The sequence below is a fragment of the Dipteris shenzhenensis genome, chromosome 27, assembly GCF_047967505.1.
Source record: "Dipteris shenzhenensis isolate YYH24624 ecotype China chromosome 27, Dip_SZ_1.0, whole genome shotgun sequence".
In the NCBI taxonomy this organism is placed as follows: domain Eukaryota; kingdom Viridiplantae; phylum Streptophyta; class Polypodiopsida; order Gleicheniales; family Dipteridaceae; genus Dipteris; species Dipteris shenzhenensis.
In genome coordinates, this window is record NC_141622.1 from 5889548 (window position 1) to 5904478 (window position 14931).

Here is a 14931-nt window from a genome sequence, read left to right on the forward strand (position 1 = left end):
TCACGCATTATGCATAATATGAGTTTCACGGTATTAGAGAGTACTCTAATGACCGAAATTAGAGAAACTCAAAAGGTGGACGAGTTTGTCTAGAGCCTTTGGCCTAAGGCTCATGTATTTGAACCCGGGAAAAAGGGTGACCTAGCATCCAGAAAAAGCCAAACTTATGCAAGATATACCATAAGAGATGGTATGCTGAAAAGAAATGGCAAGGTAGTAGTACCTAATCAGAATGATCTCAGGCAGAGAGTCATTCAACAATGCCATGATAGCCCATGTGTGGGACATCCAGGAGTCGAGAAAACGTATGATCTCATGAAGCAAGATTTCTTTTGGCCGAAAATGAAGAAACATATTCATGAATATGCGACACTTTGTTTTTCGTATCAAGTAAGGAAGGCAGAGCGGGTGAAGCCACCCGGACTTTTACAGCCTTTGGAAATACCACTAGGTAGGTGGGAGAGCATTTCCATGGACTTTATTGTAGGTCTGCCTATGACACAAGGTGGATATGATTCTATCCTTGTGGTAGTTGATCGTCTTACCAAGATGGCTCACTTCATTCCAACTAGAGAGTCTATTAGCGCCCTGCAAGTGGCGGATTTGTTTATTAAACATATATTTCGTTTGCATGGATTACCCAAATCCATAGTGTCAAACATGGATGTCAAATTTACCAATCATTTTTGGACTGCAGTGTTTGAGACACTAAGGACTAAGTTGGGAATGAGTAGTGGGGATCATCCAGAAACGGATGGTCAGACGGAAAGAATCAATCAAATTTTAGAGGATATGCTTAGAGCATGTGTGTCATTGAGGCAACATACATGGGATAAGTGGTTGCCACTGTTAGAATTTGCCTACAATGATAGAAAACATTCCTCTACAGGGTTCAGTCCGTTTGAGCTAAACTATGGTTATAGACAAGAAAATCCAGCCTCTTCAGGCATCAGCGTCCTCGATGATAAAGTCTGGGAACACTCTCTGTAACTGGTATAAGGATTCCCAGGTAGCTTCTGATAGAGGTAAACCATGCCATGCAACCAACACCGTGGGTATCTTCCGATTGCGTACTTGCATTGTTCCTCGTTGGAGGATTCTTGTTGGTTTGCATCCTGCATTATCCTCTATCTCCTGAAATAAAACAACACTCTCGATTAGTGAGTCACCTGTATGCAAAATTTTCTTTAAACGAGAAACATGAAACACTGGTTGCACCTTACAACCCTGTGGTAATTCTAATTTATAGGCCACCTTGCCTATTCTTTTTAGAATTAACCACGGCCCACAATATTAGGATGATAACTTAGCACAGTCTCCTGCAATCAAAGACTTAGAGTGTGAAGGAACTCTGAGAAAAACTTTTTCTCATTCCTTAAATTCTCTAACGGATCTGTTTTCATCTGCATGCGCCTTAGCTCTATCCATAGCTTGGCGGATGTTAGCTCTTGCAAGTGCTAGCATCTCCCGCATCTGAACCACAAAGTTCGGGACACTAGGCACTTTCTGAGGTACTTCAACTGTAAAGGTGCTAAAGTTTTTAGCAAACTGGATTTGAAATCTGGTTATCATCAACTTCAGATGAAAGCTGGGGATGAACATAAGACTGCTTTTCGCACTCTCACTGGACATTATGAGTTTTTGGTCATGCCTTTTGGCCTAACTAATGCTCCAACCACTTTTAGTAGGCTGATGAGAAGGGTTTTACGACCCTACTTGGGAAACTTTGTCATAGTCTTATTTGACAATATTTTAGTTTTCAGCCAGAATGAGTAAGAGCATAAGGATCACCTTGCTAAGGTGATGGAGCTCCTAAGGAAGGATCGATTGTTCCTAAATACCAAGAAGAGTGAGTTCTTCAAGACGGAAAGAGAGTATTTGGGACACATTGTGTCTGCTGAGGGAATTCGGGTTGACCCTAAAAAGATCAAGGCCATAATTGAATGGCCAATACCTCAACATATACATGAGCTGCGATCCTTCCTAGGGATGTGTAGTTATTATCACACATTCATTAAGAATTTCGCACATCTTGCTTCTTCACTAACAGATTTGTTGAAGAAGCATTCCTTGTATGAGTGGGGAGAGGTTCACCAAGTAGCTTTTGAGGAACTTAAGAGAACATTGGTCAGTGCACTAGTGTTAACACTTCCGGACATGGACAAAGAGTTCTTTATTGTATGTACGGATGCGAGTGGTACCTCGATTGGGGCAGTGTTGATGCAAGGAGGGCATCCCATTGCTTATGAGAGTAGAAAACTTCAAGGGGCTGAATTGAAATATATCATGTATGAGAAGGAGTTACTGGCAGTCATTCATGCTTTAAAGTTATGGAAGCATTATTTATATGGTTCTGCTTTCAAGATTAAGACTGACCATCAAAGTATCAAGCACTTGTTTTCTCAACCCATTGTTTCTTCAAGGCAGATCAAATGGGCTGAATATATTCGATCAGCCAGGAAAGGAGAATTTAGTAGCTGAAGCTCTTCAAGAGCACAATCAGCACATGTATGCAGGACAGCATGGGGACACTTTCATGGTTATGATAATTTCTATGTTGGACAACATTCTTTTTCAGGAGTTGTCTTTTTGGTGAGACATGAATTGCAGCCTGCAGTGGCTTTTAATGACATCTATGGAAGATGGATTGTTGTGCAGTGCTTAATTTAGGGAGAGATTTTTGAGTTTGCTTCATTTTATGCTCCACAATCATCTCATGCTAGAGGCAAAATTTGGGAGGACATGCAGAGTTATCCTTGGCGTTATCATGCATTCATACGTGGAGATTTTAATGATGCTCCTCAACCTAGAGATAATACAACTAGATGCACTCATATATTGGCATTTGAAAGAGATCATTGGTCTCAGCTCTTGCTTCAGCTCCAGTTGATTGACTTATGGAAATGATCCCTACCTTCGAGTAGACGGCCCCAAGGAGAAATCATTAGGAGCAATGGTTGAAGCTAATCCTTTCGATGAGGACTTCGCTGACATTTATGGGAAGATTCAATGTAATGAGGTCAGGGTTTTAGAGGCTTATTCCATCGTGGATGGATACTTATTTTTGGGACGTGCCATATGTGATACCCAAAACATTTCGGTATCTAGTCATGAGTGAGTTATATGCGAGTCCATATTATGGACATAGAGGCATTAGAGGGACCATTGACAATATTGAGAGGTACTTCCATTGGCCTAAACTTTGCAAAGAAGTTTCGACCTTTGGGAGAAATCCCCTAGTCGAGACTCAGCGTAGACTATGGAGTTGCTGCTCCCCATGACTGAGGAGCTGCTCCTCCCCGTGATGCCGTGCCGCCCCTGGCTGCCCCGTTGCCTCCGCCCCCTTTGCACTCCCCCGCCCTCCCCGCTGCCTCTTCTGCTCCTGCCACCCCTCCTACGCCCGCGCCCGCCCTGCTCCCCATGACTGAGGAGCTGCTCCTCCCCGTGATGCCGTGCCGCCCCTGGCTGCCCCGTTGCCTCCGCCCCCTTTGCACTCCCCCGCCCTCCCCGCCGCCTCTGCAGATCCACAAACGCCGTAGGCAGAGGGCCAATCGCAAAGAGAGGGACAGGGTTGACCGAGAGGCCTCGAAGGAGAATCAGCAGGAGCCACCTCCTCCGATAGCAAGGGCCACTGCCCACTCTGCCGATCCTTTAGCTTCGGAGGTTCAGCTTCCGCACCCACCCTTGTAGCAGCAGCAGCGAGCCCCAAGAGCTCCAGACGCGGTGATGGCGGAAGCTACAGTCGCTAGTTCGATGAGGACTGCGGAGGAGCTGATCCAAAGCCCTGGCGAGCCAGATCAGCAGGGGGGACCTGATGTCATCCTTATCCCTCCTCCTCCTCCCCCTCCTCCCCCCCCCAGACCCCTCCCCCTCCTCATCTTCACTTCCCCCTCCCCCTCCAGGGTTCCCCCCGCCCCCTCCCCCCCCCCCCCAGTCCCCCCTCCTATAGCCACCCTCACCACCCGCCCCCCTCCCTCTATCCCTCGCGTCCCCCCCACTCCCTCTCCTACTGTCCCCCTCTCCACTTTAGCAGCAGGTTCTTCCGCTTCGACACACCTACCAGCTGGCAACAAGGGAACGATGATGCCCCCTTCCGCCTCCTCATCGCAGCAACAGGCCCGTTCAGGGAGGGATCCTGAGGGACCAGGCTCATCTTCCCAGTCAGCGTCCCCTAACCTCCAGCCTGGGCATCCCTTACCGCGGGACTTCTGGAGGTTAGGACCCTTGAACTATCTGGAGGTTCCGGACTCTTATTCTCTATTATTGGAGGTAACGCTCATGGTACTTCAGCTCTGAAAGGGGGGTTTGAACAGTGCAGTGGGATCTCCGATACACCCCGTTTGGAGATTTTCGTTTGCCTCCACAGGGGTGGAGAAATGGATCCCAGAGGTGTTCGATGCTATTTTGGGAATCAAATTACACTCATGATGGATGAGTGGATGGGGCCACATGGACTAGACCTTTGGTACGCCCATGGTGCAGAGGTGAACTTTCTGTTGAGCTTCACGCACAAGGAGCCAATGTGTGGTTTGGCAACAGGAGTTATCAAATTGCCGCTGGAGGCAAAGGTGGTGGAGCAGGCACACCTCTGGCCCCTCCAAAAGTGTGCGGAGCTGTTCGAGGTGGAAGCCTCCTTCATGATGACGTGGGCACGGAAGATCGGTATTGAGCCAATTTCCACACTAGTATGGTGATGCACAGATACTGACTACTCACCCTCTAAACCCCCGGCAAAATCACACAAAGCAGTCTTTCCGGGACAGGCACCCACTCACAGGAGAGCCTTGTTCCCGACTCCCCCGTCCTCATGAGCTGGACCATAGTGAGTTGGAACATACACAGGCTCCACGACCATGTTCATAGCCAGCCGCAGTACCTGATACTCTGGCACGAGTTGCAGAGGGCAGTGGTAGAACGGACAGTGGACATCCTTATGATTCACGAGCACATGTTTTCAGCTTCAGACATCAGACGACACCATCACCTTCTCCCAAGGAGAGGTCCAGAGGAGTGGTCCTCTTCGGTAGGACGGAGTGGAGGGGTCTGCATCTCAGTCTCACAGACTTTGGCCCCAGAGGTCTACGATCAGGGCGAGCTCATTCCAGAACGGGCTGATTGGATGGGAGTTCGGACGGGAGAGTCTAGGATCAGGATCCTGAACGTGTATGCCCCAACGTGCAGATGGCACCGCCCGGCCTTTTGGAGGAGGCTGTCAGAGTGTCTTCCGGATGTAGACTCCTGGATTGTTGGAGGTGACTTCAACAACCTGGAGTTTGGGGAAGATAAGCAGAATGGAGCCACTTTTTCTGAGATGCCAGCAGCAGGGCATAGCACCTGGGAGTAATTCATTTCCATGATCAGTGGCAAAGACCCGTGGAGAGAGCCAGAATTCAGAAGACACCTGGCATCCTTCTCTTCTCTTTTGGACAGAGGAGACACGATGGATTGCTAGAGAGACTAGACCGTTTCTATGCTGGGGGCTGGACACTACACAGAGGCGGATCTACCGGGATTTTGGTAGGTACCACGATGTCAGACCACTCTCCAGTGGTACTTCACTTGGATCAGCCCCGCCGAGGTCTCCCCCAGAAGGGGGTCCGCATTCCAGAGGACCTCCTGCGAGGCGAGGAGATTCAACAGGTCATGGCAGGGATTTGGAAGCAGTCAGAGACGGCACCGTGTGAGGGCTATATGCAGGGAGCTCTAGCTAGATGCTTATCGGAGGATACACAGGCGAGGCCTTTCCTCTCTCTCGCTCAGTCCGCCATGGCTGCCCACTTGCTCCCTTCCTCCTCTTCTTTGTGGCAGAGGCTTTGGGCTACTATTTGAGATCACACGTCGCGGGTCTCACAGGATTGAAGCTCCCAATCAGACCTCCCAATCAGACAGGAGCAGGAGCTACTTGGGGAGTTTGCAGACGACACGGCCTTCTATGTTGAGGGCACCACAGCGAGTCTAGAGAGAGTCAGGGACGCCCTGGCTATTTATTGTGAGGCCTCGGGGACACGGATCAACTCGACGAAATCTATAGGTTTCTTCACAAGCTTTGAGGAGACAGAGGAGATCCAGGAGTGGGGGAGTGACTTTGGCACCAGATGGATACTGCAAGGCCAGATAGCGAGATACCAAATGGATATTGCAGGGCTAGATAGCGAGATGCTGCATTTCAGGTCATCACATATCTGTACCGAGTTAGGGAATATGGGGATTATACCTCGGGGCATAGCAAGCTACCATGGATAGCTCTATCCTCTTCTATGGCACTTATAGCAAGAGGAGACCAGAGGTGCTGGTATGCACGTACAGAGAGATGGTTTGAGCGATTGGGGCTCCACATGGATAGACTACCTCCCTTCCAATACAGCATGGATGCTCCGTTTTCTCCCCTCTTATCACACAAGGTCAACCAGGTTATTCGTGAGGATCTACTACAGCTACACACATTTCGGACCTCGTTAGGACCAAGTGAACTCCCAGTGAAGCTTAGCTTCTACAGAGATCACTTCTTACATATCACAGCGGAGGGTTTCATCGACCCACCAGGATACACGCAGATTCACCTACCCCACTCACTGAGGATCTCTGTTGGGCAGTTCGGGTCTTCTTCACACAGACTTCACATCGAGAGCGGTACAGCAGAGCGACTACCTAGGGAGAGGCGCATATGCACACTGTGTGACATGCAGGAAGTTGAGACAGAGGAACATTTCATCTTCAGGTGTCCTGTGTACTATGGGATCCGAGGGCGTTTCCACTGCCTCTTCAGGGATAGTTATGGGATTTTGGCCTGTTTCCTCTCCTACCCCGACCAACGGTGTTTGGCAGGTTTCATTCATGAGGCACTTAGACACCGTGAGAGGATACTTTGAACACAGAGACAGGAGCACACTTCTTCCTCGGCTGATCCCTCTCAAAGCTCTATCACGGAGTTCTTTCAGCTAGATCACATGGACCCCCACGAGACGAGGCCTCGACATGACCGTGACCCGGAGCCTGTGACCCAACAACTTAGACAGAGGGTTGACACACAGATCACACTTGGGGGCATCCCCTCCTTCTTTAGAGTCGGAGCCCGATCGACGAGGGTCACAGTAGCCCTGGTTAGACGCAGAGCTACGACCAGGAGACGTGCCAGGACCACACCTCTGACTGGCCGACAACACTCTATTGCCGACTTCATGCCTCCACTGCCTCATCCATCCTGATATCTTGCTGCTGCCGATGATGATGATGATATTGATGACGATGCTGAGACTGATATATAGTCGATCATCGACATGACTATGTTGTACTTAGAACTTAGTACTGCCATTCTGCATTTTTGCATTTTGCATTGGTATGGACGCTCGTTTAGTAGCTCCACTACCACAGCTTGTTGTATCAGAATTTTCACAGTCTCATAGACCCATCGGTCTTCCGAAGACTTTAATAAACTTTCTTTCTTTCTTTCTTTCTCTCCCACCTTTCATGTAGGTCGAAATAGAAACAAGTACTCTCACAAGGGCACTCTTCCCCATTGGAGGGCCAATTGGCATTCAAATTCTGCATGCATTGCACACATTTGCATTCTCAAAAAGTCTGGTTTTTCACAAACCACAGTAGCTCCCGCAAGCTAGTGTGAGTATTGCCTCATCTATCGATCTAATCGAACATAAATGCAAAGGGAGCTAGCTGCCTCAAAGCTTAGTTACCTTAAGGGCAAGGATGGCCAACAGAAAGTGTCCCTCACGACACTCTACAATGCTGAATAATGCCAGGTGATTTCTCTCAAAAACAACTTAAGCCTTCTACAAAGTTCCAATCTCCAATTTTATCCTAGCGTTCACAAATAATCTGCTAATTTACAACCAACCAAACACCTCCAGCCTGCTAACTTAGGACAAATTATCAAAAGATAATCCACAATGCAATAGCATGAAAATGCAGGGAACCAAGCCATATAAGAAAGAAAAAGGAAAAAGTATTATTTGATTACCTGCACTGGTATTAAGACCATCTTTTTGTTCTCTTAACTCGCTAACTCTCTTAACCCTTGTCAAGCAATTGACATTGGTTTTCACTTCGCTTATTGCTTCTGAGGCTCCACCCACTCTCCCATGGCCATGCATTGGCAAGAATTTGCCAGTATGTGCAATATCATACATTCCATATTCCACTTCATGCACATCACTTGGGTAGCTTTTTTCATTCATTGCCTTGATCTCAATGATGTTGGCTTCATTGTTGACCATAAAATTTACCACAGCTCTGGCAGCGTCACTCCTCTTATATTCATTTGAAGTAGAGGCATATGCAAATGTCTCTGGGCAACTCACATGACTATTTGAAACTTCAGGGATTCTGACCACGTCACCAGACTCCACTACTGTCATTCCTTCATCCTCTTCTTGATGTTTTATTATCCCTACATCTGTCTTCACAGGAATTCTGTCAACAGGGGTCGAAAGAGAGAGGTGTACACACCCATCCTCTGAATCTGTCTTTTTAATCTCATTAAAACTAAGATTCTTCGAATCTTTCAAGATCTCTTCCAATTCATCCATGTTAGGGTCATTCCTCTGTTGAGAAGCCAAATTAAGTGGCATCGACTCTTCTGCATACTGAACAGGACTGGTTACTCTCGAAGGCATTGCCCTGCTCTTATTGTCATGTTCCATTTCCGTTGACTCTTCTGCATACAGAACAGGACTAGTCACTCCCAAAGGCATTGACCTCCTCTCATTGTCCTGTTCCATCTCCCTCCACTCGGTTATGTTTCTTTTATCATGAGGATCTGGAACTGAATTCATAGAAACCTCTAAGGATTCAGTTTTAATGTTGACTTGAACCATCCGTCCTTGTCTTCTCTTATTGACTAATGCTTCCACAATGTCTTCATCTTCCTCACCTTCAAAAGCGCACCAACCCTTCCACGCTATGATCACTGTGCAATCATTTGGCGACTTGTTGCACAGTTCAATATATGGAGTTCTTTCCTGCCTTTTCCCCAAGACTCCTCTTGATTCTTGATATATCTCCCTGGGAACAGCTTCATCTTCAGTGTTCCCGTTCTCATCCCCCTTTCTTCTTTTTGCACTTTTTTCTTCCGACTCTTCTACAATTTGATTTTCTGAACAATAAACTCCACAATATTCGATATCTGTATTTGCAATTGTTAGCTCTTCTTGCTTGTCACGGTCTTGCTTGACAGGGAAAAACTGCTCAAGAGAACCAGTCTTAGAGACCCGAGCATGTGTCAACTCTCCTTTGTTCCTGCTCTCATCGGCATCTATTTCAATCACATTACCTTTCTTCTTTCTTCCCATTTGTTTATCCAATTTGCCTGCTGACAGAGTGCTGGCTTCAGCATCCTCTTTACCTGGATTGAGAAACCAAACTCTTCTTAGATTATAGTGTGCCATATCCTTAAAGCACTTGTTCAGCAAGAAATCTCAGTAGACGTGAGACAAATATACTACCACAAAGTTTGCTAGATTTTTTCCGTCGGTCCTGATAACCTGCAGGCTCTGCTATCTTTCCATATTCTCCTCCACACAGCCGCTTGTGCCTGCACATCAGCAGGCACACGTCCTTTTATGCAAGACAAGTGGCATAAATCAAACATTTAAGTTGCCTACAATTTCTCCTTAACCTTACCTCATCATTAGCAATAAATGAGATCCCCCTTTACCTGTGCCAATGGCATTGCTCATGCTCACATGCATCACTCATTGCAGATTTATGAATACAATCTGTTCGTGAAGGTGGCCTATTCATAGCCCTTTTTATTACCTCCCCACAGCGAGTACACTGCAAAACACAGAGCCATTAACAATGGCTTGTTAACCCCACGACTCTAAGGTTCAAGGACTATTCAACTCACATGGTGGTATGACTCTTCCACCACGCTATCTTGCTGACCTTCCAATGATGACGTCGATAATTATCCACCTCTGAGCTGAAGCTATGATATATGGTGATGCAATAACCTGCCTCTGGTCTCTACACGTTGAAATTCTTGTTTCAGATGAAAGATCCGCTCATAACAGGGATATGTTTTTACGCATGGCAATAAATAAATTTGCTAATGTCTGTAGACAAGAGGCAGAAATATGAATTACAGAACTCCGCCTTAAATTCAAATCGATAACCTGATGATCCAAAACTTTACTGGTATTAATTTCCTGCATCACTGCTTGAAAGCAAGGTCCATGATCACTGCATTACAAATATACAAAACCATACCACACCAAATTCATTAGGATTTAAGAAGAATCAGTGCGCAGTGCTGCTATTTGCATAAGTAGTCAATGAAGGCTGAATGACAAATTACTCATGGTCATGGTTTTTTCTCGTCAGCCATAAATATGCATGTATCATTTCATGGAGCAATGTCTCCTTTAGTTCAGCTGATGAACGATACTTGAGCAATGGCTCCGAAAGTCGGATGGCACAACCACCCCCTTCCCCAAACTTGCAAATTCCTGCACACCTGCTCGTGCATGGAGAAACAAATCGATCTTTCCATGAATTTGCAAGCACCCCCTAAAATCATTCTTGTTTGCAAACTGTACAAATTCAAAACTACATCCCTTATGTACTTGCAACCTCTTAATTCATTTGGGGATCTTGGGTGATACAAAAACCCATCAATCAAAAAACATGAGAGATGGAACATATATTATCACAAATTAAACATAAGATATGTAAGATGTAGCATCACAAATTAAACCTCTGAGTTCATGACCACCCAGCATCTTTTACCAATCATGTCAGCTACAAACACTAACAATATTCATAAAAGCTGGTTTGATATTCTGATTCATTTCTTCATTTAAAGCCATAGTTTATAGAATAACCCATGGCCTCATGATGCAAGATCGATATAAGAAAGCTCACATTCGAGATACAAACATAATAACCCAAAATCTTATTTACAAAGAGCCTGTACATGCCAGCTAGGTGGAAATAAAAAGAATAATTTTGTTGAACCTTAAAGGATCCAAACCAACACCCAGCATGCTGCCTGCCTGGACCAGCCAGCCTGGCTTTACAGTCTGCTCATATGTTGCCAACCATGACCAAGGTTACAATGTAACTGTAAACTTTTGTTGACCCCGGGTCAGGCCAACTAGTACGCGATCACCAAGCATCGAGCACGGATAGCGGGAGTGGCAATCGAGCACCGTTTGCAGCAATGGGTGCAAATGATTCCAGAGTATTGACACTGCCTTAGTTGCTCTTCATCGACCTCGACCTCATATCTGTGGTGGCGTCTCTCTCCATCAAAAGCACACCTATCTTTATGACGATGGATTCTTTGTCCACCTACCGTAGCCGGTCTTTTGGCTTCATACCTTTCCGGACGTACTCTTTCAGATACACTAGTCAAGTAACGCTGAAGACATTCTCGTCACTCTCTAAGTTGGTCTTCGCCTTCATTTTGTGGTTCGATCGAGGAGATGGCCATCCGTTCGAAATTCAGACTCTCCGTAGATGAGTGCTTGGATTCCATTTGCCACGACGGGCCTTCACCTGCCAATCTTTTGGGACGCCTTGGCCCGACACCATTGTTATGACCTTCTGGTTCTACACAATAGTAGTCTAGTCAATCCGACCAAAACCTATGAGGACCTGCTAAACCAAGCTGTTGCTTTGGAAAAAAGTGAGGGATTGAAAAACAAAGTGAAGAAGAAGGATGTTGAGAGTGACACTGAGGAGACTCAAGTCAAGAAGAATAAGCTAAAAATCGAGCAGAAGAAGGCCTTAAAAGAATTGGGCATCCTAGGTAAACCAAGTAACAATGAGAAGTGGTGTAACAAGTGTTTTAGAGGTGGACATGTGAAAGAGGAATGCAAGACTAAGTATTGCAATACATGTACCAAGTTTGGCCACAATGACTCAGGCTGTTGATTTAATGGCAAAATAGACAAGTGTCACCAAACCAGGTCACAACTGATAACTAAGCACCAAGCGACAAACCTCCCGTCCCGAGCAGTAGGACAAAGGTAAGAATGATAAAGAGAGGAGTGATTCGTCTAAAATTAAGTGTTTCTGTTGTGGAGAAAATCATTTGCGTTCTGATTGTCCAAGCGGAACACTTAAAATTTTTAAAGAATAACATGGAAAGGAAAGAGGTAGATCCAGAATGCCAAGAAGTTATAGCTGAATTGCTAGAAATAGTTCATGCTCAAGTAATAACTCAGTCAAAGGGGCTAGTGACAACAATCAAAGACACTGACACTTCAGGTAAGGACATCAATTGGAAGGCACAAAAGGAGTTGGCAGCAAAGATTGCAAGGGAGTTGAAAGGAAAAGCACCAGCAATTGAAATGCCCGAGCAGTTCTAGCACTTTGTTACCGAGCAAGGAGAATCCTCGAGATCTGGCTCTAAAGAAAGAATCTGTTATGCCACTGGAAACTAGCGCAAAGCTAGCCCAAGCATGGGAAGTGTTCAAGAACATGCAAGTCAGTCTAACTTTTGCCGAGCTGTTGCAAATAGCTTCATACTGTCATGACTTCTTTGCTCAGCAAATCAAGGAATCCACCCAGCAACCCAAGGAAGTGCAAACATTAGCCACCATGCCTATGATTGATACACCAGTTTGGGACGAAGAAGTTCCAGTCATCACTACTCCATGATTGGGCCATGATTGGGGTATAGAGGAGATGACTGTTAAGACAAAAGGTCAAGATGTGTGTATACCGACCAATCCTCGAAAGGTTCCGAGTTGTTGTCGTCCCAAGAATCTAGAAGTTAAAGATCCATCTCTGCAAGATGTTGAATCTCGGTTAATGGAGTTGCATATCCTGCCTGTGGGTGAGATAGACATTTTTCAAGTAGTTGTTGACATCAAGCAGAAAATGCGTGATGAACAGATTGCTAAACAAAAGGATCTTTTTCCAAGCAGAGGACATTGAGGGAGAAAGAGAGATTGCTGAAGTACCAGTAACAATCAAGCGTCTCAGAAGTGAACAGTTAGTTCCAGAACCTACACAAGAGTTGAATCTGGGAAGTCAAGTACAAGGATGTGTTTGCATGGAGTTATAGAGATTTGAGAGGAGTTCCTCCTGAACTGTGTCAGCACAAGATACCTTTAGTTCCAAATGCTAAGCCAATCCGACAGCAAAGGTATAGGAGGAATCCCAATTATGCCAAGCAAGTCAAGGCTGAGTTGGATCAATTTTTACAAGCTGGATTTATATATGCCATAGACCGAACTGATTGGCTTTTTTCTATTGTAGTTGTGCCTAAGAAAAATGGCAAACTCCGAGCCTGTGTGGATTATCCGAAATTAAATGCTCAAACAGTTACAGGTCCATTTCCTATGCATACCTTTTACTGATGGAATTTTAGTTCAGGTTGCAGGCCATGAGATGCACTCATTTATGGATGGCTATGGTAGGTATAACCAGATTACTGTGGCTCCTAAAGATCAATCAAAGACTGCTTTTATCACAGAGTGGGGTGCTTATGCTACCAAAGTGATGCCGTTTGGATTGAGGAATGCCCCGTCCACTTTTCATAAGTTAATGGTGGAAACCTTCAAACATTACCTCACTGAATTCATTGCAATTTACTTAGATGATTTTTACGTGTATTCCTCGGATATTGATCACCTCAGATATCTTGAGAAAATTTTACGGAGATGCAGGAAAGCGGGTATCTCTTTGAACCCTGCTAAGAGTGTTTCTGTGTCCGAGTTGGTATTCTACTTGATCATGTTATTTCTAAGGATGGAATCAAAACCAAGCCAGGTAAAATCAAAGCCATCCAATAGCTCAAAATTTAACTAAATTATGTTCTTTTGTTGGGTTTTATCAGTTTTTATTGTAGGTTCACCATGGACTTTGCTAAGATTGCAGCGCCCTTGTATGAATTGACAAAAAGGATACTAAGTTTGAGTGAAATGCCGAGTTGACCATAGTTTTCAATGATCTAAAAAACCGAGCAATGGCTACTCTAATTCTCAGACAACCAAGATGAGATGTCATTTTCCATGTGCATGCGGATGCTTCTAGTTCTGCATTGGGTATTATTTTAACAATGGCTACTCCAATTCTCAGACAACCAAGATGAGATGTCATTTTCCATGTGCATGTGGATGCTTCTAGTTCTGCATTGGGTATTATTTTAACACAACCGGATGGCCGGTTGGACTATCCAGTATATTATGCTAGCAGGCTACTTACACCTAGAGAATCAAACTATACACCAGCGAGCGAGAAGCTCTAGGAATGGTTTTCAATGTGCAGAAGTTAAGGCATTATTTACTCAGGAATCCTTTTGCAAAGAAGGAGGCAGGGACTGAGTTGGTGAAGGCCAGGAGATGGCAGGAAAGGGGGAAGAGGAGAGGGGAGAGGAAAGAGGAGAGAGAGAGAGAGGGGTAAAGGGAGAGAAAGGGAGTGATGGAAAGAGAGATAGAGAGAGATTGGGAGAGAGAGTGTAGGCAACACATAGGAGGAAGAAGGTGGACGTAGATAGGATTAGATGTCACATCAAAAAGTGTACAATAGGGGGTGGATGGGGACTTACATAGTCCCTCCACATTTCCCACCTAAGAGGCCTCTAAGGTCCTCTAAATGTGAAGGGACTTATATATAGTCCCTCCACATTTCCCACCTACAAGGCCTCTAAGGTCCTCTAAATTGCCCCTTTTTAACCTTCACTACAGCCATCCCTTCCCATAGAATTTTGCCCTCAAAATTTCATAGCATGGCTGCCCAAAGAAAAATGCAGCAAACAGCAACTACTAATCAACCCAGTAGGAGATAGGGGTGGTCTTGGACAATGCTTTCTACCTACCATGAATTTTCGCCCTCAAGGAGTCCTTGCCACTTGATAAGATACTCTACGTAGGCCTTGTTTCGGAGTACATGGTCTCTGAAACCCACGATGCGCTCCGGAACATAGAGGATGTGGCCCTCTCATCCATGGGTGGCAACTCAAGA

General features: G+C 45.5%; 1 protein-coding gene across 4 annotated transcripts in view; it reads right to left on the reverse strand.

Moving 5' to 3' along the window:
* The window catches only part of LOC147883788 (uncharacterized), a 48922-nt gene that overhangs the window by 16413 nt on the left and 17578 nt on the right, over positions 1–14931 (reverse strand). Inside the window, exons 2-7 of one of the 4 annotated variants that reach the window (XM_087399175.1) lie at positions 10403–10471; positions 10131–10197; positions 9901–9981; positions 9671–9789; positions 9459–9547; positions 7976–9358 (exon numbers count right to left, since the gene is read on the reverse strand). In XM_087399175.1, the coding sequence (XP_087255301.1) occupies positions 7976–9358; positions 9459–9547; positions 9671–9789; positions 9901–9981; positions 10131–10197; positions 10403–10471 (1808 nt within the window). Of the gene's footprint in view, positions 1–7975; positions 9359–9458; positions 9548–9670; positions 9790–9900; positions 9982–10130; positions 10198–10312; positions 10475–14931 lie in introns of all 4 variants that reach the window. The other 3 variants (XM_087399174.1, XM_087399173.1, XM_087399176.1) reach the window with 3 other exon arrangements.